The 26,904-nt window shown below is 34.2% G+C and overlaps 1 protein-coding gene across 1 annotated transcript in view; it reads right to left on the reverse strand.

Annotated features, from left to right (window-relative positions):
• The window catches only part of TLL1 (tolloid like 1), a gene marked incomplete at both ends in the record, with an annotated part of 129,940 nt that overhangs the window by 72,619 nt on the left and 30,417 nt on the right, over positions 1 to 26,904 (reverse strand). The window contains one exon of the mRNA XM_084285612.1: positions 2,558 to 2,668. Within this exon, the coding sequence (XP_084141738.1) occupies positions 2,558 to 2,668 (111 nt within the window). The remainder of the gene's footprint in view (positions 1 to 2,557; positions 2,669 to 26,904) is intronic.

A 26,904-nucleotide genomic window follows, 5' to 3' on the forward strand; every position in this document is an offset into this window, starting at 1 on the left:
AACAAACAAAAACATTATTTACTGAATGAAGCAACCTGTGTAATCCATTTCATGAAAAACTAAAGAAGAAAATGTATCTCACTTAACTAATCTGGCCTATATGAATAAACTACAGCTTTGCCAAACCAAAGTCTGAAAAATTTGTTTAAAAATAAATAAATCTCTTTTGCTGTATCTTCTTCATCATGCTTCAAGTAGGAGCAGGAGGATACTCTTGGCAATTTACATTCATACACAGCAATTTTATCACTTTTGCTGTTTGTTTTTGTTTGTTTATTTATTTATTTACAATTATTTTGTGCAGTGTTGGATAAAAAAAAAAAAAAAAAAAAAAAAGACAGAGCCACAGTGAGAAGCTCACAAAGTATCTGGTCCTGGAAATCCATGCTGATAATCCTCACCAAAACAAGCAGTCACAAAATGTGAATCGGAGCCTGTTAGCTCACTACTTTTAATTAGTCATTCCAGTGAAAAACGTAACATGGATAGTTTATATCCATGTACTTTAACTTTCTACCTGACATTACCTATATTCTTGAAGGTCAACAGCAGAACAACAAAGCAGGAGCATAAAGTGCTCAGAAATCAATCATGTATTTTTCACTGTATTTGTAAGGAAGGTAATAATCTAATAATTTGTTCTCTATTGAACCACCATTTTATCTTCCTTTTCCAGTTGTTACCCACTATTAATTAGCTAGTTGTTGGTAATTTCTTCCATTGACAATTAAAGGGGGAAAAAAGCACACTATACTGTGCAGTTTTCAAAAACTGGCCAACTTATATTTCAAAATGTGATAAACTTGGGAAAAATATACATATGTGAAGCTTAAAACAAGACTTCTCCAACTCTGTTTTAGAAAAATCAAAACTGTAGAGTGTTCATTGAGAACCAGTACCAAAACATTAACTTCAGCAGAGTTTGTTCTCCAAAGTCCATTTATATTGATTATCTCAGATTCCCCTTGTGCAATAAGGGTAGACAAATATGATCCAAATGCATTGGTAATCCTCAGTAGGATGAGTCAATATCCTTAATAGGATACTGTAACATGGTAACATGTAAAGATAATGCACCTCAAGACAGGTAAGGAAAGAAAGCTAAATAGTAGAATATATACATAAATACAGCTGTTCAAAAAAAAAATAATAATAAAATCAGTTAAAAGGAAAGAATAGAAAAATAAGAAGGAAAGTCAGCAGGCCAAAGAAATCACTTGGCTGCATCCATTTTAAGAACCTTGCTGTCTACATTGTCTGCAAAAATGGGGCCTGAAATACTTCCAAAGTCAATTAAAAATATTTGTTTGAGGTGAAGTGGAAGAAGAAAACCCCTGGCTCTAATGACTTTTTAATATTCAGCCTTAATCTAGACAAGATCAGAGATGATCCTAGCTTAAAGAAACAAGCGGTTTCAAAGGGAAATAAAATAAATTTTCAAGTTATTATAATAACAGTCTAATCACATACTCAAAGAGTGAAAATATGCCATGTATATATATTTATCAATACTGAAAGATTAAGCTACAAAATGCTACAAAAATGAAAAAATCATTTCTGGTCATTCCTCAAAATGATCCTTATTTTCACATACTAGGAATCATCAAGTTAATATTAGCTGAGTTCAGCAACAAATAGACCATGCTTAATAGAAAAACTTCAGAAATGCATTTATGCATTTGCTACTACGTATAAATACTCCCTTTCACACCTTCCCACTATAATTTTTTTGGTACCATATCCTGAAAGTTTACACATTCACAGTCATGATTTTACAAATCACAGCCTGAAACCATGGATATTTTTAGACACTAAGTAGACATCCATTTACACATGGACTATGTTTTCACACGCATATATACATATATATTTACACGGGTATGATATCTCTTTATCTATCTGTCTCAAAAAAACAACTGCGTTTGTTTCAGTGTCCAGCACTAATGTGGCAAATTTATATTCTAATTCAAATTCTAGAAAGGATAAAAATGTTCTTGTGCATCTTCTAGATCAATGTGTAGATCTGGATTAAACAACAGAATAAAAATAATAAAAAAAAAAAAAAAGAGCAAAAGGAGGTGTTGTAATTCAAGAATCCCAGTCTCGCCTCCAGGATTCCACATTTTCTCCACAGGGCATCTCAGCTCTGCTATCAGGAACTTGCAGAGCTGAAAGCAATGCTTTGTACAGCTTCCTTTCCCACATGACCACCTGCAGAGAGGACTGGCAGAGAGGTTCCTCCCAGCTTCTGCTCTTTGGCTCTACAAATTTTTTTGTTGTTGTTTGTTTTTGTTTCTGTTTGTTTGTTTTAATCAGAAATGCAGAAAAAAATAAATTTGAGCTTTTCCCTTTGCTTCACTTAAACAAGTTTGTAGTACTTGTTGAATAATTTCTTTAACTGTAAACTAACATTACCCATAAAATAACATTATATATAATAAAGTTTATATCCATAAACTAACATTATTCACTGACTTTCTGCACTTAAAAACAGAGATGAACTTATTATAAGCAAATAAGAGAAAAATAAGTTAAAAGCAAGGCTGAAATATCATACCTGTGTTATGGCCAAGTCTTTCGTTGGAGTGCTGCGTAAGGTCAATTGTCCTGTCAATTTGAAAGATTTTTAAGTCTTCATCATCTAAGGCAATATCTCCCCAAAAGACAGCTTTAAATAAAAAAGAGCTCAATTTAATTAAAGAATTTATTTTTACATTTAAACCAATCTGAAGACTATAATGCCAAGTTACAGCCCTCTGGGAAATATGTGACAAATATACATTTATACGACATACATTTGCTTACTGATCTACATTTTTATACAAAGAAATAAAACTAATAAAAGAAATATTTTGTTTCACTATTCTCCTGTATTTTATAGGCTTAAGTTCTTTAGACATTTTATAAATGCAATCATAAATTTAACATCAATTAACAAATTTTCAGCATATCTGATGTTTTCTACATGTAAATACAACAGAGGAAACTAAAAAGCACTGAAAGATATTAACATTTGAAGTATGAAGTCAAAAATATACAGTACTGATAGAATACAATCTTTTCTTATTTCATCCCTTCCTACGTCTTTTGGTACATTTCTTCTTTCTTTTCCTGTTCTGCTTAAGATTCAGGTTTTTTCTGTTTGACTTTTTTTTTTAATTTTTTTTTTAAAGTCAATTCATCTTCGCTAAGCTGCCATCACAACTCAGTGAGTCGAAATATAGGTAAGAGTTCAAGATCTATACCTTCAGTCTTTCTTTTCTGACTATTTTTTCCCTGAGTTTTTAACCTCAAATGTCCCTGCCAACTCAAACTTATCATTAAAGATGGACTCAGCAGGCCATCTTCCACTATGTGAAGGAATTCAACAAAGCATTACCAATTAACATGAATTGAAGTGATTATTAACTTTACCCAAATACTTCCTTCTCCCTCACTTCACTGCTTCTGTAGATGTCTATTACCGGTCCCCTCAGAATCACAAAGCCTCTGAGATCAAGACTGGTGTCATGTTTGCATTTAATGCAAATTTCTCCTGTTCAGGTAGACATTACTGTCTCTGTTTGGTTGTTTGTTAAACAGCTCCACTGCAAATTGTTTTCTTAAGGAGTTTGTCCAAAATCCATCTATTACCAAATTACTCTCTCAGGTCTAGTTCCATTCAAACATCCCAAACACTAAATAGTCTTCCTTTTCTGTCATTTTTTCTTTTATCAAATTATAGAGACCATTCATCAGATAATATGTTCATCATATTCTTCTTAGTGCAGAATTTATCTTTTTCCTATTGATTAAAGCTTATATTCATAATTATTTAATCAAATCCATATCTAAAAACTCATCTTCTTGATTTTCCTGTTGCTTTTTTTGAATTCAAGACAATTAGGAGAAATGATTTTGAAAATGTCTTTGGTCTGCCTTGTAAAGTATCTTTAAGAAAAAAAAAAAAATAGAGCAACTATACAGAGTTCAAAAGTGAAAATGAACCTTCGCGATTAAAAATATAACCATCTTCTAAATAAGAGCATTTTCACATATTAAATATTTGCATGAAAAGATGATGTTCCCTAGAAACAGAAAGTATTTCAGACCACTTCTGAAACTGTTCAGTCACTTCTCATACATTTGTGAACACTCTCTTTCCGAGGGTCCCTATTTCCCTTGAACTCATTGAGCACATCCATCCTCTGCCTAGCCTACCAACCAGTAATGGTTTTTACCATCAGTTCAAAAGACATAACTAGTGGCAGCTCTAAGTGTCTTTTTCCTTGAACTTTCTAGGGAAAAAAAAAAATAATAATAAAAAAATAAATAAATCTCAGATTGTCTGAGTTTTGAACAGTGAGGAGAGAAAGTCTCCATCTGATTCTTGAATTAAATATTGTTATTTCTATTATAACCATCTTCTAGATATTTCTCTTGGATGTCATTCACAATATGGGCCACTGTATAGCACCAAGACCACAAATCTTGATACAATGTACAAAAAAAAAAATGGTTAAAAAAAAAAAAAAAAAGGAAGCAGCTATTAACATTACACTTTAAAAAGACATGACATGCTTTAACAGAGGTCACACAGGTTGTCCAAACAAAACCTGAGGAAGTGCTAAAAATTAATAGCAATCCCATTTATTCTTTCCTGGTTGCAGTGAGAGTTAACAAAATGAAGGTTCCGAATTACCAAAAGTTGAAAAAAATAACTCACTGACAGAGCCGTATTAGCAGAAATCACTTTGGTTTCAGTACATAATACTGTTATATAAACATGAAATAAAAACTCAAGGTAAATTGAGCATTAAAAAAGTGTACAGTGATGTGATTGAAAATATATCCTCTCTAGTTCTGATGATCCATCTTTAGCACTTCACTGTAGTGACATTCACCTTGCCGTGAAAATACAACTAGAGAAAACTCAAGCCCTATGAATTTGTCTGACAAATGCATTGCACAGATGCAAAAAAAGAAAAAAAAAAAAAAAAGGAACAGCAAAAAAACTTACTGCTCAAGAAAGGTACAGTAACTGTTTGCTGAGTTAGAACAGAAAACAAAGCCATGTTATTTTTGTTAAACATCTGGACTGCTAGCTAGAGTTGTTCTTGATTAGCAACCAAGTACAAGATAAAGTTTAATAATAATATAACCATGGTAATATAACAATAAGTGCTGATGCAAGTTTGATGCAAAAATAGATGCCTTCAAAAAGGACTGAGTAAATTACAAGACAAAAATCTGCCATGCAAAGCAGTTAAGCTTGCAACATGCAAACAATTGCCTCGCCAGAATGAAAACAAACAGGAAAATAAGAATCTTATAGAAGATAGCAGATACTTCCCATCCAAGAATATATAACAATATTACCATAAAAATGTGATTGATATAGAGTAAGATGATTTCTAATATGTAGATCAAGCATGTGAACTACATGTGGCAACTTGAACTGTTATCACAAATAATGAATATTCATCTGTGAAGTTCTCTTTGCTAACATACTGTCTTCCAATAAGACCATCACAACATCAAATATCCACCATTCTGTATGAATAAAATACACTACTAAGAAAACAAAATAATTTCAAACAAAAAAAAGGAAAACTATTACAATTATTTTAAGTATATGTAAATACACCCATAGTATGAAATAGCATACATGGTTAGGACAAAAAGGGTTTCCATGACCAGAAGATGGTCAGAAGTCACAGAACATGAACAAAATCATGTTAAATTCATGGGGCTATGGTATGCAGTAGAATGGATTTTTCTGGGATTAAAAATAACAATTAGTATATAAACCTGCAAATTATATACAACAATATATTCATTATGATTGCAAAACCAAAAATCATCTATAGCAAATTTTTTTTATAATTTGTCCTACAATTTTTTTAAAACAAAAACTATAAACAGCCATTTTGGAGTAAAATATATTGCTGAGAGTATCAATACTGATATTAGTAACAAGACAGAAAATGCAACTAAAGAAAGAACTAAAGAAAGATTGCTAGTGTTTGCCCCTAAAGCACAGGAGCATAGCAGGAAAAAAAATATATAATATATATATATTATATAAATAAATAAATAAATATATATATATATATACACACATATGTATCAGGATCTCTGATGTGTGCTAAGACAGCTACCAAGGACAGCTCTAAGAGACTGACACTGTAGTAAACCATTAAGATCCAAAAATAATTTCCATAATATGCTTTGTTTTGATTACAGTGCAGGCTAGAGAAACATTCAACTCAAGAATGTAAGAATGGCATTCTTACATTCAGACAATTTTTTCAACTTTTGAAAACAAGATTAGAAAACCTAATATTGCAATGAATTAGTGTACTATAACCTGAAATTCTTTTTTAGGCTAAACAAACTAGGCAAAATGAGAAGTAAACTGTGATCAGCCACACAGGTATTCCCTTGTTCTGTGAGCAGACAGGGAGATCGTGACAGGGAGATTACCGCTGTATTGAAAAGATGCCACTGAAAGGATTAAGGCAATTTTAGAAGACATTTTAAAAGCATAGCCTCAGATTTTGGTATGCTACTGGGAGTGGAAAGCAGAGGAAATTTATCCGCTTCATAGGAGCTGCCAAGAACTGACAACAAAAATATTAGAATTAACTGGAAGGCAAAATATAAATCTGAAGAGTTTTGAGCTTCTTTCATTTCTTTTGAAGGCAGGTGGGCCACCCAGTGCTTTTCAAAATCTGACCAGCAATTCATGCAGCAAGAAGTGCCAAAAAGCGTGCTGGCCCAAGTTCAGGGTTCATCTAAAAGCCCGTGTGCAGCAGTTCCAATTAGCAGCCTCTTCTATAGCTGAGTCATTGAGTACTTCCCTGCAACAACACAGCTATGTGCATTACAATCTATCTTGGTGAGTCATTTTATCCCATACAATCCATTTCACAGCTTACATAACTGCCTCTGAAACTCTGAACAGAAAAAGGGAACTTGTGTGCTAAATAAGTAAAAACAATTTTACTTCATTATGAGGAAAGCAACATATGCTACTATAATTACCTGAATTTTGTATTCAAACCAGTTCATTTGTTCCAAGATTTTCAGGTGCAATACACTTTTCTCATAAATCATTAAAATGACAACAAGACAGGACAATTAAACAGCAAAAGATTGCAAATGCAACCGCAAGCATAAAACTCCATACCATACTCTGGATTGTTTCTAACCCTATTCCTCATGAATGCTACCTTTAGCCATAACAGTCAAACAATTTCAGTGTTACCATACAGAGATCAAAGAACTTTCAAAAGAAATTTATGAACCAAAATTAATTTCAGTGTTTGATAATTATCAAAATCAGGTTTTTATTGAACAAAAAAGCAAGTACATGACAGAAAAGAAAACTTTATAGAAACTTTAACAATATTAGATAGAAGAACAATCCAGCCTATTTTCAGATATACCAAAACTAGAGATTAGTTACTACATTTTCAGATCTGTGCACAACTATGAGCAACTTGGTGAAATTTATTGATTTACTTGAAAAAAAAATGGCAGTCACACCTGAAAAGGGATACAACTCCTCTGTCAGGCTGTCTCCATATTTACTATGAAAACAAATGATATAAGATAAACAGATATAAGCTTTATATCTGTTTTGTTCTGATGTGCAGGTAAAAATCACCATCTAAAAGTCCAAATATGTTACCATATCATAAGTGCATGTTATAAAACAAAATACTTTTCCCTTGGTAGCTGGATTAGATCGCTTGTCTGGGGAGACATTTGTCAGATTTGACAGATTCCTATTTTTGTGACCACAATTAAACAAGAACCACAAGGTGCTTGTTTAATTGTAGCATACTACAATCCCAATGCTTTTTATTTCAACTACTAAAATACTCAGGATTACTAAGGCGATACTCCTAGCAATTCAGATACATAACACTAAAAATTTGGCTACCGTGAGAGAAACAGCATATCTATGTTAGCAGGAGTGTGACAATGAATGAAAGAATACTAGAAGCTATAGTTTTAGAAGAACCATAAATCCTTTATTTTCCTGAAATCAAGTATGCATGGATCTTGAAGTTTTAGGAATTTACAGGGCAGGGGTTGTGGGGCATGGGGGCGTTTGTCACATGTTAAGTGACAAGCACTTTTGACAAAGTCCAAAATAAATAATTATAGAAACGTTTGCCCCATGCATTGAAGAGAAAAAAAAAAAAAAAAAAAACCAACATAATAAGAATTTGGCTTTGGTCACACACACACACACACACACACACACACACACACACACACAAAGTCAGTAGAGAAAAGGAACTGGATTGCAATACTGCACCCTGCATCTTCTTAGGTGAGAAAACACCTTCCTTTTGCAACATAAATTATTTGCAAGTTTAGAAGTGATTCTCCATGAACTTGAACAGTTTCTTATGAATATTATCATAGTCCTACCCAAAGCTTCAAAATATTCTGCCCTAAAAATACTGGAAGAGGTACCAACAAAATGTCATCAACATAGGAATATCACTTGGATTCATGAAAGAAGTGGAATTTTTGTACTGAAGAATACAAAACCAATTGAAAATCTTGAGAAATCAAACCTATGTCAGTGTTGGTCAAGATTTATGTCTATTCAAATCACAAACATTTCAACTTGTCATTTATGTGCCATAACTATGAAAATTAAATTAATGGGTGGCTTGGCCTTTCATAAAATGAGTTTTCCTGCTGCAATATTAAGGGAAAAATATCAGAGAAGTTATTCAAAAATCTAAAGCTTGAGTCAAAGGTATTTTAGATCTTAAGATTACAAGACTCAAGATGAAATCCGTGATTTTCCTCTCAAGATAACATTTCATATTAAAATCAATTTGAACACTTATTTTCTGCAAAACAAAACTACACAGCCTCCATAAAAAAATAGTTGTTCGTGTCTTGAAGTTGTACTTCCACTTTTTTTATACTACAAATATATAGCCACTGATACACTTTTCTTAAAAGCAATCCAAAATAACCAAAAACATAAGCAGGTCTTCCCCAAAACATGAGATTTCTAAACAAAACAAAACAAACAAAAAAGGGGGGGGGGGGGGGGGAGCAGGGAGGAATTGAACATTATGTATTAACTTAACTTTATGTATTTTCCCTTGCACTTCCACATATTTTCCTCTCTTCCATTTGCTACCTCTTCCTCAACAGAAATTCTTGTCTATTACATCACATTGGTCATATCTAAAACAGTAAGCTTTACATGACCGCTATGATTGTCCTGCTTAATTCTATGCATACATGCAATGCATATACAATGATGCTATTACATTAATCTCTATTTTATTTGTAAACTCCATTTCTCCATGGCTTTAAGGTCAAGATCTACAAAGTTAATGATATGACTGTAGAAAGAGCAGACTCTACAGTAGAAAGACTCTTCCAGTAGACTCTTCCAGTAGAAAGAACAGACTCTACAAGGCATTTTTATACCTGTATAAAAATGAAAACTTTTTTTAAAAATACATACATGTATAAAGCCAGAAAGAATAAAAATAATTGTTTTAAAATTAAGACTAGAAGTTAAGAACAGAGCTGAAATAATTCCATTCATTAAAGAATGGAAAAATGTAAAATTAAAAATAAACTGTAAATTAAAGAATGGAGATCAGAGAATTTCACCTACATGAAACAACTGTTAGGGCTGAGACAGATTACAGCAGCTGCTACAAGGCCTTCTCAAAGATGCAATTCTTAGATATTTTCATTTGAATACCAAGAGAACACAATAACACCAGAAATTCAAGTAAATTACCAAGCTAACTGATAACACACAGTGGACACTGAAGGACTAAAACTGTTTTACTCTTTGCTTTACATCCATATTAATCTACTTTGTACAGAATGTTGTATAACACAGCTGATGTCTTACAACATTTTTTGCTTTATACTGCCTAAACTTCAGGTCAAAATAGCTTCACAAAATAAATAGGTTCACAAAATAAATTGTATTTTATAAGTGAAGTATGAAGTGAAGTATACCTTCCATGACTTTTTCTATGTGATTAACATATTTTTGCTAGAGCAGATGTATTTTTAAATGAAAATAATACTTTCATCATCATGAAACAACCGTGCATCCTCTAGCACAGCGGTAGCTCTTTGTCCCAGAAACTGAATTCAATCAATTTAGCACGGTTATTGAAGAAGGAATCATTTCTTTGTTTTACTTGGCACTTTTCAAATATTACTTTCTTTCTACTCAGAAGACAAAGAAGAACCTGTAAATGTAACATCTATAGATTCACCACATGTTTGCATTTGGGGACAGGGGAACTGTTAATGTGCTGTTCTAGTCAAAACACAAATTAGTTTCCAATTTGAGGACTTTGATGCTTGTGTCTTGAAGCCTAAGAAGAGGAAGGTAATAGCACTGACTGAATATAGGAAACTGCTGCAGTTATCAAACAAATCATCAAGCACTGGAAATAAAGTTCATTTTTTTTTTCACAGAGGGTTTTATTTTTGGTTTTTAATTGCTTGTGCTTTTCAGCCCAATGCATATTTGTGTGACTTGGGAAGAGAGTGTGGGGCTTGAACATTACTAGTAAAGGTCACCTAAGCAAAGAATTCTTGTGACCCAGTGGAGATAGAGGCACTTAACAGGTTAGGTAGCTGCAAACTAAAAACTTTCAAGAAGTTGGAACATCTTCACACTGTCCGGCACAGGCACTTCAACCCATGTGACAGTGATGCAGAAAGGGTACCAGACGAAAAAACAACATCAAGTGGAAGCCTTGAGAAGCCCATTCTAGATCAAAAAACATTGGGATGACAAATCCAGTGCATGCTTCCTCTGTCACCTTTAAGAAAAGACATGTGAGTTTGAATGAAAAGTAGAAAGCAAAAAAATCGATTTAAATGAAGCACAATGGAAGAGAGAGTTAAAAAGTGGAGAAAAGTAGGTTAAAGAATGTGGCTAAGAGAAAGATAGCTAACAAAAAAAAAAAAAAAGATAGCAGACAAAAAAAAACTACAGAGTATTTCATTTTAGCCATCTACAATGAATTTTTGGAGATAAAAGTTTTAGCTAGGGAGAAGAGCTGAAAAGACTAAGACTCTTTTGGACTTTGCCTAAATGTTTGTTTCGAAATTCATTTAGATAGGCTATTGAACGTGCAGGGCAACACAGTTTTGGTCACAAATTCTATTTAACACCCCAGCCTTTTGGTGACAGTGTAAGTTACAGGGCAAAAATATTTGTTTCTGAGAAACTGAGGGAACAAATTTATATACTTTATAGTATTTTCCTTAGGAATTTTATACCTCTTATTTAGATATTTTATATTAGTAAGAGAAGCCAATTTCAGACAGAAAAAAAAAACAAACAAACAAACAAAAAAAAACTTTGAATAAATGGAAGAGAGATTTTGGTAGCTTTATTGGAAAACTAGTGGTCAAGAAAAGTGAGTAAGAAGAGGAAATATGTAAACGAAGTAAAAATTCTGTTGAGAAAAATTTTAAGCTAAAAAGCCTACCGGTAATAGTCTGAGGACCAGACTCAAGTAAGTTGAAAACAAGAAATTTCACAACTGTAATACCATTGCTCTGCTGCAAAGTTGGACTCAGATTGTGACTATGGAATAAAAGTGAATAAGAAATGCAGTACTAAATGAGATAACTATTTTAGTTGTTTGGTTTTTTTCCTATGCTATGACAATAACAGGCCACACATTTATGCAATAACTTTTTCATTAAAACTTGGCATTAGAATATAATAAACACGTCACATCAAAGTTATAGTGCAGTTAGACATTGGAACAGGCTGCCCAAGGAAGTGGTGGAGTCACCATCCCTGGAAGTCTTTAAAAGACGTTTAGATGTAGAGCTTAGGGATATGGTTTAGTGGGGACTGTTAGCGTTAGGTCAGAGGTTGGACTCGATGATCTTGAGGTCTCTTCCGACCTAGAAATTCTGTGATTCTTTTCCTTGTCTTTGGAAAATGAAAATTTTATTTCATTTGCTAACAGACATAAAATTCCAAGTATGCTGAAGTGGTACCTCTAAAGCAGAAAATCCCTGATAAATTATTAAATACAACTAAAGTTTTATACAGAAAACCAAATGGTTCTGAAAAGAAAGTGCGTATCTGAGGGATTATCTGGCATTCAGTATGAAGGTTCTCATCATACGACATGAAAAAAATGTTCCTCCATTTACACCATCTTAAATAAAGAATTATTAAACTACATATAAATAAAAGCTTATTTTAAGCTGCAGAAGTGATTTCCATTATCAGCTGCAGCTTCCTGTTCCAGTAATTTTTGACATGAACCTCACTTAAGTCACTCCATCTCAATTTTTCGCACATCATTCTACGACCAGGCTCTGCAGAAGAGACAAGGAAAGGAACTAAACAGCTCTTAGCGTTGCTTTTTTTGGCACTGATCCTGTGCTTAATACAGCAAGTTCAGGGTGTTGGACCAATGTAATTCTATATTCCTGTCCACATATTAACAGATGTCATCTACCAGGATTTTTGTTATTGGAGAATAAACTTTTCATACACATGGTTAAAAACTTGAAACATGGTTGTTTTACCCTGTATCATCCAATTCAAGTTACAGTTTAAAATAGAAATGATGAGTCCCATTCGTCACAACTATTTTGTTTGCTTGATACTGAATGCTGGTATTTTTTTTCAGCAATTGTAATTTACAGGGTTTTGGTTTTTTTTTCCCATGGAGACTCTGCACAGCTGCTGATTATTGTTTGGACACGAACAGTAAAACAGAAACTGAAAAAACAACCTCAGAGTTAGCAAGGCAGCAGTAAATGAACAGTGGAAAATCACTGACAGTATCTAATAACTAACATCAAGTTATTAGAATTTAATGCTCCATACATCTAAATCTTACATAGGTTAATACTATGACTACTTTTAGCCATGATAGCATTTAAGACAGAATTTACATGATCATTCTTATATTTTATGTCTTTTGACAGATACAATGAGGCCTCATCTCAGTATAGCATTGATTCCCTCAATATTTGGCTATAGAAAACCAGTGTTGCATAGCTGCTGAAAGCTTTTTTACATCCTTGTTTCTAAACAGCATAGCATATTAGCCTTTTGTGAGCACTGTGCTGTAAGCCAGCAGAACCTCCACCCCCTTCTAAAAAGAGTTATACATGTTGCACACAGTCCAAACTTCTTAGGTTTTGGCACTGCTGGTAGTTCAAGTATCATCAACAGAATTAAGGGGAAAAACAACAACACAGTTCAAACTTTTTCCTGTCCCTACAGTTTCTTTGCAAGACTGCCTTTAGTTCAAACTTGTGTGGCTGCAAACACTGTTGTCACCCCAAACTGATGCACAATTAATCAGGTTAAATTGTGTACATTTACAGTGGTATTTTACACAAGGATCTAGAGTTTGATAATTTTTTTCAACAGATTATCAGACTACAGCACTAATGGCAAATCAAGCAAAAAACAATCCAACAAGCAAATTCACCTACAAGTCCTACAGATTATTATTACAGACAATCTTGTGGTGCAAAACAGTAGCTAAGTAAAAGTTCAAGAATTTCACAAATCTTAAAAGAAAGCAAATAATTATACCTTGGTTAAGCTTCTCATTCCCAGAAAGTCAGTCTCATGTTGATCCTCATTTAAGGCATGTTAGTTTATATGACAGACACAAATGCTAAAAGGCCAATCCAAATAATAGATTCTGACTTTTTCCTCCAAGTCTACTCTTCTTTTCTTGCCTTCGTAAAGCCACTGCAGCTCCTTACATACTACTTACCACCAGGCGTCTTAAACTGCTTTATAACAGTGGGCTGTAGGTCAGCAGGAACGGCATACCACAGTCCATTTGCAATCCCACTCATGATCACAGATATCACTTCTCCCATCGCAATTGTAGCATTCTTAATTACAGCTGTTGTTCCCATGAATACACAGAAGATGGATACTAAGTATTTAATAGCTTTTAGCATCTTTGTGTTTTAATTAATAGAGAAAGCACTGCTTAAATTAGTCTCAAAGTATTTTTAGATGTCTTTTAATACAATTCAGCAGCTGGAACAAAGGATGTGAGCCAAACATGATGGTTCTAGCCAGCTTACCCTGGGCTAGTGTGGTCATGAGGGGTGTGCCTTTTGACAGCAATACAATGGTGGCCTCAAATAACCTCGACATATCTCTGGAAATAGGAATTACACAAGACTTGTAAATTTTAAGCTTCCTTCAAGCTCAGAGAAAATACTAATATCTAATTGAGAACAAATATGCCAAATCAAATATTACTGTTTTCAGACATATTTAGAGTCCAGGAGATAATGTTTATGGTCTAGTATTTCAAAATTACTTGACTATTGAGATTTTAGAAAACAGAACATTTAATAGGCTTCTCAGTTCCTAGATGCTCTTTATTTTTTCTTTATTCCGTTATGCTCTCAAGGCAAATATTCATAAATAGCAACAAAAATGGAGAAAAGTACAGGAAAAGCACTTGACCAAGTAAAACATGACCACTCAAAAAAAAAAAAAAAAAAAAAAAAAAGTATCACTTATTCCTTGAGTAGATTATATGTATTACTACTGTGTTTATAAAAAATCTAGCACAGTGTCCAAATGTTAAACCAAAAGCTCTTCATTACTTAAAGGCATACTCCTGAAAACATTTGAGATACTTCTGCTCTACATGAAGGACAAAAAAAAAATAAAAAAACATACACTTCTACCTACCTCTTGTCATATTAATGATGGTTTGTAAATCTTAATCCTAAGCATGCACACTTCTTATTTAAAAATTTGTGGCAGTATGCTTATAGAAGCATTTCCGAGTTAACACAAGAGTAACTGAAAATAGAACTCCGAATAAAGAACAAAATGGAAGGACCTGCTATTGCTGTTATGCTGTTTTCATTGGGTTTTGGATACAAGAATGCTCAAATAACACAGTATACACTGGAACAAGATTTCAAATGAATGACCCTTAGTCACTTCCAAGGTTTTGAAAAGAATGCCAGCACTTAAATAAATTTAAAATTTTCTGTTTACAACTAAAATAGCCACAGGCTGTCAATTTATAGAAAAGTTATCTGTTTGAAGCTATTCTAGGAAGGATTATATGACAATTTGTCAATCTGTAGATTGCTATCATAAATACTGCTTCAGGTATTAAAGGTATTAGACAGCTCCTTTTGTGAAAGTGAGTGCCCTTCAGTTACAAGGCATCCCCCAAGAATACAACTCCTAAAAAGAAAATAGTTTTATCGTAACATTAGCATTACTAGTATAAATACCTCTAAGTGGAGAACTCTAGTGCCATATAAAAATTAATCTGTAAAAGTATCAAGGGAAAGTACCTTCATCCTTGTGAAAATCACTGACATACGTGGTTTAATAAAGCTAATGTTTCAATGTACTCTGAAAGTACATTTCTTTCTATCCCTGAAGAGGGGGGGGAGGGGAACAAACAAAACAAAACAAAACAAAACTAAAAAATATATTCAGCTGTGTAATACAATCTAGTAGAAATAGATCAGCAAAATCTTTTAGAAATTTCACATTCATATTCGAGTACAGAATACTAATCAAAACTAAAAAATATCTATAGAGAAGGCAAAATAGAGGTACATATAGAGCACTCTCATGTCATCTAAAAGATGCTGTGGGAAAGAAAAAAAAAAATCCTGCACTGCAGGACATAATAGGTGGTGGCAGGATATTTTGTTTGATTGGTTGTTTTTCCTTTTTATCGCATGGCAGACAAAAGGAAGAAATCTAGCTCTAAAATGTGAATCTACCAAAAACTGTCCTAGTGGCATCCAAAAAACTCTATTAATTTTGATGAATGTCTTCGAAATTCACAAATGCACATGGGACACTCCAGAGAGCAGTAAATGACCTAACTCAAAGTTTGAGAACAGACGACATCTTCATATGTTAAAATGACATCATTTGTTTTCATAAAACATGGGAGGAACATCTGGCAGGACAGAAAAGGATTCTAGAGCTTGTTAGGGCATCAGAGCTGAAGTTAGCAGCAAGGATTTGGGGTCTGGTGTTGTTAGTGTTTGTGTTGTGTTTTTTTAATTACTTGTTTGGCTTTAGCAAAGGAGTTTAGCGTCACATTTCTGGGACTTACAGAAAGCAGGCTAGAACTTTTGAGTCCAAAACTGAATGAAAAAGACTGCAAGGTTCCTACATATCTTGAAAAGGTATAGTAAAGGTTTGTGGACTGTGAATTTATAAGGGATTTAAACTGGAAGCAGTATTATACCACCTGCAACATCTCCACTAGGAAGAAAACACCAAAAAGGTTCTGAGTCACTGTAACAAACAGTGACTTGTATTCCCAGTGCTTTGTGTGATTGATCCAATCTATATGTGGCAATTTGTGATGCCTCAAAGGTTATTTACTGGATTTGCACTTAATATATTACCTTAACAGAATGAGACGAACATCTCAGGGAAATAGTGTACTCAGCTAAATCTGCGGGGCTACTTTTAGTACTAACAAAAATCCCAAAAAGAAAAAAGTCTTCTGTTCCATAGATTGTACCAAAAAAAATAAAAATTAAAATTAAAAAATTAAAAAAAAAAAAAAAAAGAGTAGGGATAACTGGTAGTTAACTGTGTGTGGTGATTGCTCAGTGTCTCCTGGGGCATAGAGTTCATTGCACAGCATCTCACATGCCACCTCTCAGAGAGGTACAAGAGACAAATGTTCGTGCAGTGTTGTCCTATGAAGAGGACCCTCAACCCCTAGCTTTGGCAGATTGACTAATGTTGCTAGATCAACAAAAATGCTTTCTTCAAGTATGGAATTGAAAATTATTAATTGCAGCACAGGAGTTGAAAATAATCCTTCTTCCTAATGCTTATATAGTTTTCCATTTGGCAAATGGATGTTTTCCTCTCCGCCATGGTTCAAAAGTAGAACTGAAATTAAAGTCATTGTTTTCGTTAATCTTGTTGGGTTTTCCTTTTATTCAACTCCCAAAACATAAATACTGAGTATGTGTGTTTGGAGGGGGGGGAAGGGGGGGAGGGGCTGGTTCAAGAGAAATTATAAAACATGATAATGTAACTTAGAGACTAATATACCTACTATTTTTCCATGTTATTTTCCAGTTTCTCTGTCCAATAATATCCAACTTAAAATTCCAATTATATATCAAACCAAATTTTTCAAGAAATAGCCAGAAGTTCATTGTTGTAACAACACAGCACTTAATAAATATAACAAAAGATTTCACTCTGTAGTTTTCTTAGCCTAGAAATACATTAACAGGTTGAATTGCTGAACCCTGCTGGCAAAATCAACTATATCATATGCAACTTCCCTTAATTTACCGAGAATAATTTTAAAAATAATGTGTTCCCTTCACTATTCCTAAGAAAAACTTTTTCTGTGACACTTCTAATTTAAAGCAGACCTTGCTTGCTTGGCTTTGGACTTTTAATTTTCAAAACAATTGCTAACACTACCACTCAATTTTCATAAACCAATACCACAAATGCAAATATAGAGGCCATTTCCACTGTAAGAGTTTAAAATATATCAAGTTATAGACTACAATTTTCTGAAAGTATTACTGGAATTCCTGCTGTGCAGTAAAATTCTGTAACATTTAACTGATAACATACTTCAATTTAGCAAATAGCAATGAAGTTAAATCAGAATAAGTGAAGTCCGACTGCACAGCAAGACAGATAGCTATGGCTTAAAATTATGAGCAAAATAATATAGATAAGTGGATTCTTTAAGACAGACATAATGACAGCAGGAGTTACCTTATCAGACAAACTGTACATTTAGAAATAAAAACGATTACTTTAAGACTTTTAAATCTCTAGTTTAATATAAGATTTTGATAAACTGACTTTGTCTTTGATTTGGTAGCAATATCACACTTTTGTGAGAAACTAAATGTTTCTTCCAAACACAATTAAAGCAATTATCTCCATATTACTAGCATTAGGCAAAATCAGTCATATTAAATGGATTAAAATGGCCTTTTGACAAAAGGAGGCATAATTAAGTATGAAGAATTATCATTCAGCTGCATCTTGTTTCTTGCAAGAACTAAATCTTAGCTTAAAGCTATACCATTTTTTTCAACTAGAAGAATATTTAGAAACTTTCACCAAAAAAAAAAAAAAAAAGCAAATGGCAGGGAGCTACTGCAAATTTATGCAATGAGAAAGATGGGTCATAAATTCAGAGTGATCTGGACTTTTTGCTCTGCTCAATCCACATCAATCAAAAACAAGAGTTAACATGTAACTCAGGTGAATGTTACCGAGTTCAAGTGTATAGAACGCATGTCTGTGTGCACCCATACACATCCAAGTACCTACGAACACCATAGATCTAGTGTCCCATAAAATGGAACACTAGACACTATCCTAGGAAAAGACTCCACAAGAGGACTTTGGGCATGCAGCACATGTGACCCCAAAAAATACTGGTTTGGTCTGACAGCTGCCAAGAAGCTGTGCATGATGTTTGACTCAACTGGCAAATGAGAGGCAGTGCTTGGCTACCTTGTTAGGTGAAGCATCAGGCACATTGGTCAGACAGATCCTTTTCAGTTTCTTATCCAGCTGGAAAGCCATGGAAAACAATGTGGGAAGGAGCTGGGCTACAATGGGGATGCAGCAGGATAGAGACAACCAAAACTGCTTACAACCTACTTACTATGTGGAATTACAGATGTGGAATTAGCGGAATAGTGAATAACCAGGTAAACACGATTTTCAGTCCAACATTATGGCCCAGAAAGTGTAAGCTGTTTTAATGGAGGGATTATGTATAAGCATGTGTATAGCAAGGGCAATTGGAAGAACAGACTACTCTAACCTTCTTCATCTCTGGAAGCAATATGGAACCTCTCTCATTTCTCTCAGAGGATAGATTTGGCCAAATCAAGGGGCCTTTTGTTATACATGGCTCAAATATACACCTTCCAATGCTTTTAGAAAACCAGCTTTTTGCTGCCTAGAGCATTTAAGGAATGCTCCTTTTGGAAAACATCCTACGATGCTTAACAAACATAAAAATTGAATCCCAGCAGTCACACAAGAAAGTTTCAGAGAATGATTTAGTCTGCACACAAACTCACAAAACTCACTGCTTAGCAAGAGGTCAGGATAAACACATCAAGGAGACAGCCTGAGTTGCACAGATCTGGCTTCTGTTGGCTGTCCTTGATGTCTGACATTTAGCAGAAGAACTTAGCTTCTTCCAAAAACTTCGAGGCATTTGTGGCAATCAGCTATTCAGTGAGCACACTACAGCTGACAACAAAAGCTGTCATCACAAGATGCAGCCTTTCCACTTCAGACCAGATTTGGTACCAGCTGGAATCAGTTTTGCACATTAACATCAACACAGATCCCACTACTTTCTACTTCAGACCTTTGAAGCACTCAAAAAAAAAAAAAAAAAAAAAAAAAAAAAAGTATAAAAAAATGATGAAATGTACAATCCTGAATTGAAATGACAGGGCAAATTCTTAGCACCTGGTTTTTGTTGGTTCAGATGCCTTGACACAAGCATGCATTATTTTTCTGACTGGCACAGGAAATGACAGTAATCAATGATTCAGAGTAATCACATGATCACCAAGTTTAGGGTAATCACAAAAAAAATCATACATAACAAGATATGACTTGTGGTAAAGTTATCTGAAAGGCAAAAATCTCTTGTACATACATGATCAGCAGATAAATTCACAGTTTTGATCTGCTCACTTGTGTTCCCACCCTCAGACCATTTGATCTGGCCAGGTTGCCTGCCAGTGAAGCAAAAGAATCTTTCAGGAATGGCATCTTGGGTATTTTTATGCCCCACCAGGGCAGAACTAAACTTTAGAAGTAATTCGGTATTACGATAATCAATGAGGTGAGATTTAGCATACAGCACTGTACAAATGGTATCAATAATGCACCACTGAAGAAGGCATCTGCCAAAAATGCAACTCTCAGAAGCACCCTCATCTTCAGCAGAGAACTATTATATCAAAGCAAAAACCCCATGTCAGCACTCAGCAGGAAAAAGAAAAAGCACATGACTAGGTTATGTTGTTTGATTTGTCTGGAAGGCAAGGTACATTGGATTTGGGAGGAGAAAAAAAAAAAAAAAAAAGGAAGGAAAAAAAGGAGGAAAAAAGTCCTTAAGACAAACTGTGTGACTATAAAAGACATTAAGAACGTTGATCAAATCTTAATAGACAAAAAATATTTGGTGATCAGTATCACAGATGATTTATTTCCTACTAGTAAGTATTTGCTAGGTCATGCTAATCTACACATATAGTGTACAGCTATGTACCCATCTGTTCCAACACTTGCATCTATAAGAGTCAACTGTACACTGCACTCCTATGGTATTAAATACTGTAGCTTTGGCATTCTTTAGAATTACCTAATGATTTATTTTTTTTCCTCCTGAATGCTTTGAATTTCTTCCCTGTTATGTAAGAAGTTTAAAAAATGTCTTTCAGTTAGTTTTTTTGTTTGTTTTGTTTTAAGTATCACTAATTATTTTTTTAATAAATCTACATATCTTCTGCAAGGATATATAACAAGATTTTACTTGCAGTAAAATGCCTTGAAAAGCAAAACTCTTGGAGATGTATAGTAAAATATCAAGGAGGTTGTTTAATGGTGCATGTCATACTATAGTTTTAATCTGTCAGCAAATCACACTTGGTATCAGATACTGAAAGAGTTGTATACTGCAATCAGTTAAAGTGGTAGAAATTTTTGGCATTTCATATGTTGACTTCTGATCCATTGCTATTACTTCTGTCCTCTCTTTTTAATTAAGATATAAAGAGGCAGACTGCATCTGAAAAAAATCAGTGCCTGCAGGTAAAATATGAAAGCTAAATTTAGGTACATATTATACAACTAGAAAGAGCCTAGTCCACACAGAAATACGCTTTACATATTAGAATCATTTTTAATGTACTTTTGATTGTGACATTTCTTATGTCTCCTCTCCTATTTATTCCACTCACCAAGCAGTGTATAAGCATCAATCAGCACAACTTTTGGGGGTATTTTTTTCTCTTAGGAAAGTTTATACAACAGTGCCTGAGTTTACAATATTATTTTTTTCCCTCTGTATACTTACATGTTTTGGTATACAATTGCAATAAAAATAACTATTAGTAGGAAGCATGAATGAAGAAGAGTGTGTGACATTTACAGCAAAGTGGCAGGATGCAGACTAGCCGGAAGAGATAACTAAGTCAATGGCAAGTGCTTGCAAAATATAAGCAAGATTGGCAGAGCCTGACTCTGTACTATAGTCGGGGAAACTAGATAACAAAAGGTTGGCAATGTGCATTCTGCTCTTTAATAGAAAAGATGATATCTGATAAGTTAACAGCCAAATACTCACATTGCTTCTTTCTGCACAATAACATGGACAGGAATATCTGGCAGTACTAAAATTTCATGGTATTTTTTTTGGAAGAATAGCTACTTTGAACTATACACTAAGGTGGACTTTCATTTAGATAAAACTGAATTTTAAAACTACTCCTTCTGGGTGAAGAAAAAAAAAAAAAGCTAAATTCATTAAGATGATTTTCTGTAAAACTGATAAGTATCTACCCATTGTTAGACATTTCATCGCTATAATATATGACTATCCCACTAGTTAAAAAAAATAAAAAAAAAAAAAACTCCTAACACTCATACAGTTTTCTGAAAAAGGTCTGCCAATAGACCTTAACTAATGAATTCGAGAAACAGAACAGTAAGGTTGTTTTGCAAACGCAGCAACGTTCATGATAATGTTTACTTTTACTTTTTACACAAACTTCATTTGAAGTTTTCAGTGTACATTTTAAACAAACCCTATGCAATGATGCAGGTTCTCCACTTCAATCTATCCCATGATCTCTTACACAAGTTGATACCTTAAGTTTTCCCACAAAACAAAATGTTGCACTATACCACTTATTTTGGGCCTTATATTTTGATGTACTATGACTTGGGGGGGGGGGGGGGGGAAGGAGGGAGACTTGTTCACATGTGACTAAAGTAGACTAGAATATAAAGAAACTAAGTTGAGAAATAACAGATATACAGTCACTTTAAATCTTTTCTATTATAGGACTACTTAGAAAGAAAATAATTTTAAAAATCAAACAGTAGTATGACTACCTCATTAAGCATTGTGGCATGATGTGTTTCTACCATGTCTCATTACAAACTAAGCTATTTTAAAGTAATTTCCTAGCTTTTGCTGTAGACAGTGAAAAGGGCAGTCAGTTTCTAATATGGACTGCAACAAGGACCATGCATCCATCATCAGAGTTTGCAGCCTATGAGATGCAGGGCATTATATGGCAACAGAAGAAAGCTTTCATCCAGAGTGGGAAATGGCCCCTGGAGTGAAGTGCTAACTCCAGCAGTGGTCAGGGAAGCCCTGGCCCAATTTCTCTCTCTTCTCCCACCCTGGAGGTGGGATCTGTGCCACATATTTGTGCACCCAGAGGAGGGGGAGGGGTTTCTGAGACTATGGTTTTATGGAGCAAGCCTGGCCAGGCCATCTGCCTCTCCAAGTTTCCCAGGAATTGTGAGAACATTTTCTCCTAAATGGTATTCTGAGAGGCCGTGGGGATGCAGTTAAGGATAGGAAGTAGGACCTCACTAACTCCAACTAGTATTGCTCCACTGCCAGCTCCCAGCACAACGCAAACTAATGTTTTGGTGGCAGCCTGGGATCCCCTCCCTGGAACAGCTACATTCAAGAATTAATTTGGCAGGTTGACACCATTTTCCTGAGAAAAATCAGCAAGCAAAGGGAAAGGGTGCATCTGAGCTGTTGAAACTCAAATAAATCTGAGCAAAATTGGATTGAGCAAAATTAAGAAGTGTTTCTCTAGCTGTAGGGCCTTTTCTCTTCCAAATGTCAAAGATTTGCAACAGCTTCTGTCTATCCTACCCTTCCCCTAAAAGTCCAAAATACCAAGCATAACAGTCTAAGTACAGGTGTAGCAATCTGATACAATTATAAAATTATACACCCTACATTTGCAAGGCAGGACTCCGATCCTCTTTAAGTTTGAAATGAGTGTCAGAGGGCAAAATGGACAGATAACATACCTGAGATTGGGACCCTGTGTAAGGAGAAGTGTAAGGAACCTGGCTTCAGCAGCAAAACCCAGCTTTGTGCTCGAATCCACAGCTGAAATACAGCTTAGAACTTTTTCTGATCAGCAGACATTACTATTTAGCTATAAGGAAGCCTATATGAAAAGTGTTTGTGCAGCACAGTCCACTGTCCAATGTTAAACATGTTCTAACACAAAATAAATTACAAGTTTATGGACAGTTTCATTAGAGTCTTCATCACAATGTGGCAACAACTGCATAGAATTGCCATGTAAGGTTGTGTACTGAAAAACAGAAGCAAAATGATAGCCTCAAAAGAAAAAAAAAAAAAAAAAAAAAGCATCCATGTATTTTATGTATGTGCCCTGGAAAAATAGCAGAATTTACTTTATCAAAGAGAAATGTAGTAAGTGATGAAGAAACACTGTGGGGCTCATTCATACTTATTCTTTGTACTTGGTAGTAAGAAAAATTTCATAAGCAGACAAATTCATAAATATTTGCCATTTACTTAGACTACAAATTACTGTGTAAATATTATTTCTGTCCTTGGCTAACTCTCATCTAAATGTTAACCCTAAAAATACAATTGACAACTTACACAGCATGTGTAGATTCACACAGAGCTTACAGATTTGTCTCTGACACCCAAAGTAATTCTTGTGTTCCAAGTGGTGGATGAATCAACAGACAAAGAAATATGATTATAAATGCTCAGAGAAAGTGAAAATAATAATATTCAAAGCCAAATTAGGACTTCAATTAGCATATAGTCTTTCTTCAACTTCCATTATGTCCTAGCTTGTTTTGCATGACCTTACTTTTCATTTTTTACAATTCTTTGCTTCAGTTCTGTGCTTCCATCCATTCTTTATTCTGGACTTCCAAAAGTGAACAGTAACATTTTTAACAATTTGAAAATATACAAATATTCACATATTTGATTAGCTATCAAAATAAATATCTTTCTTTACTCCTAAACCAATCTTAAATAAAGGAAAACAGTAGTTACTACCTGTTATATAAAAACATAAGTTTTTATACATTACATATACTTAAACATTAAGTGTGAGTAAGAAACTAACCTCCAGGACAATACAGAAAGGCAAAGTTCATAGAAAAAAAATGTAGAATTTATCTAAGGTTTTCATGCATACGTTATGGAAGTTTCTGAAAACTTCGCCTTATTGTCAATGCATAAAAAAATTGAGCACTCACCAAACAAACAAACAAAAACCATAATATATGGCTTTACCTGTTTACTTGTTTTCTATGAAAACAGTTTTTAGAACTAAAAACTGTTAGAACTAAAAACTGTGTTTCATATAATCTGTCAATTCCACTCACCAACAACACCAACAAATACCTTACATGCTACAGAAGGTTATCAACAGTTTCAAAGAGCCCCCTCCTTCCCATTTCAGGATGAGGAGGTAGCACTTGTTAAGAAAGTCTTCAGTTTGCTCTTCTTTAGCATGAAACATTGGCTATTTTTATGAAAATAAGTTCTTGTTTTTCAGCCAATATTTCTTTGGAAGGAAGAATAATTGCAGAGTTTAGAACTTGCCATTGCATGTTTAGTTTTGCTAAGAGAATAAAGTTAATGCCAAGTTTCCAGGAAAAAGAGAAAAAAATTCCTTTTTCTTCTAAGAGCATCACCTGTACCTGAAGAGGAATATACCTACTTTTTCATAAGTGAATATAACCACAGCAAATGAGTCAAGCCTTCCCTATGCTAAGTCAGGAACATCCTTTAGAATTCTCTTGGTCTAAAGCTAGAGCTCTGATGAATTACTGAAAGGGAAGTAGAAAAGGATTTGCCTTCAGATATGCCTCAGTAGCTTTATTTGAAGATCTCTGTTTCTATGTGATCCACTTATACAAGTAATTGGTCAAACTTCAAAAACACATGTCCAGTTATGTGACAGTTTATCCAAGGACTAGATCCCTCAGACATCAGTGAAGAACTTGACTCATACAATAGACATTTTACATACCAGAAAATCTTTGGAAAGAATGCCTCAAAATCATTTTTTTTTCTTCTTGTAACCTATTCTTCAATGAGAAAATACAGAGGCATTCCATGCATAAGCAGGAAAAATTGAAAAACAGAAAAAAACGCTCACAAAGTAAGCTTGCAAAAGTGAAGATACAGGCAACACACAGAAATTGGTCTTCAAAAGGCTGTCCTTCACAGGGAAGACACAGAGAAATGTTATCTATATGTGTAGTATTAAATCAAATATTAGCCATATGCACTCACAGTGCATAGTCATTGGTATAAACAGCTTTAATGGAACAGAATACCTGATTACTTATATGGTTAGGCTAAATATTTTTTTTTTTTTCTGAACTCAGCAGTTCTCAAAGTGCAGCTTAATTAGGCTTAGGCATCTAAAACCATCTATACTTACCTTTCAACAAGAATAAACAGGCAGGCACCTCAGGACAAGGCCAAGCACAAGTATCTAAAATAAGCAGATCTAGTGACTGCCACCTCTCTCTTTCCACTAATTATAGCAGGATTAAAAATGACCAGCTTATTCTAAATACCTCTCTTTCAGAAGGATAACATTAAAGGAGATGAATGCTATTGTGTTTCTAATGCTTCGTTATATCTCCTTCCCAATATTTCTCAAACTCAATACAGAATGTGGATACGCAACCCTGTGCCGCCTTTGTTTCAGCATAATTACATTCTTCAGTGAAGGCATAAGAAGTAGTAGCAATATAACTGAACTTCCACGCACAGGCCAGGTATGTCACGTGATCAGAAAATGCAAGATTATACATGCAACATGAACAGGTGATAAAAAAAAGATACCCCCAAATAATATTTTGGAATTAGAAAACAGCACTGCATTAAGTTACTATTAAAGAGTTGTGCACATTTTAAGATACACTATTTGCCTGTTTTCTCTATTTAGTAGACAGAACAGAATTCAAGAATTTGAAACACTAAAGCTTCATGTTCTTTTCTGTCTGGTTTTGGGTTGTTTGTTTTTTTTTTGGTTGGCTGGTTTTGGCACAATAAGTATCACTTAGTAATTACTGTTACTACTCAGCAACGTGAATACCTAAAAGCACTTGCTATTTTATTTTTTTTTTCATAAATTGCATAATCCCCTGAAATAACTTTTGCCAGTAATTAGTAATTTTGGCAACAAAGCTACCCATGGACATTGGACAGAATCTTCCCTCTGGATTCTTAGATTAATTAAGGAGTAAAAGAGAAAACAATTAGAAATTGAAAGAGTATTTGATCAAAAAAAAAAAAAAAAAAAAAAAAGCACAGTTAATTTCAAAATTAAACTAGATGGAGAATCAAGATGTGGGCTTAAACTAAAAACTATACTAAAAATTTTTTTAAAATAATTACAGAAAAAAAAAAAAAAAAGTAATTGAATTAAGCCATATATAAAGATCTGTACAGTAGATAACTTTGTCCAAAGGCCCTATCAAAAGTTTTATTAGTTACCCAGTAAGTACAGAGATACTTTAAAAATGGCTCTCTTGCAGACATCCTGATCTTACACTGCTAAATAAAAAGAAGACTATGTCAAGCAAATTTGAGCACTGGAGATGTGTTAATCTGTTCCCACTGACTATTACTTCATGCCGTGACTCTTCATTGATTTGGTCCAACTTGCTGTTTCCAAGACAAACTCTAAGCATGTTCTCTAAAGGTAGTTTATTCCAGGAACCACTTTCCAACAAAACTGCACAGCATTCAGATGCCACCAGTTCCACTCCCAAGGCATTCACCTGTCCTCCCCTGACATCCT

This window comes from Netta rufina (assembly GCF_964035555.1).
Source record: "Netta rufina genome assembly, chromosome: 4".
NCBI classification, from domain to species: Eukaryota; Metazoa; Chordata; class Aves; order Anseriformes; family Anatidae; genus Netta; species Netta rufina.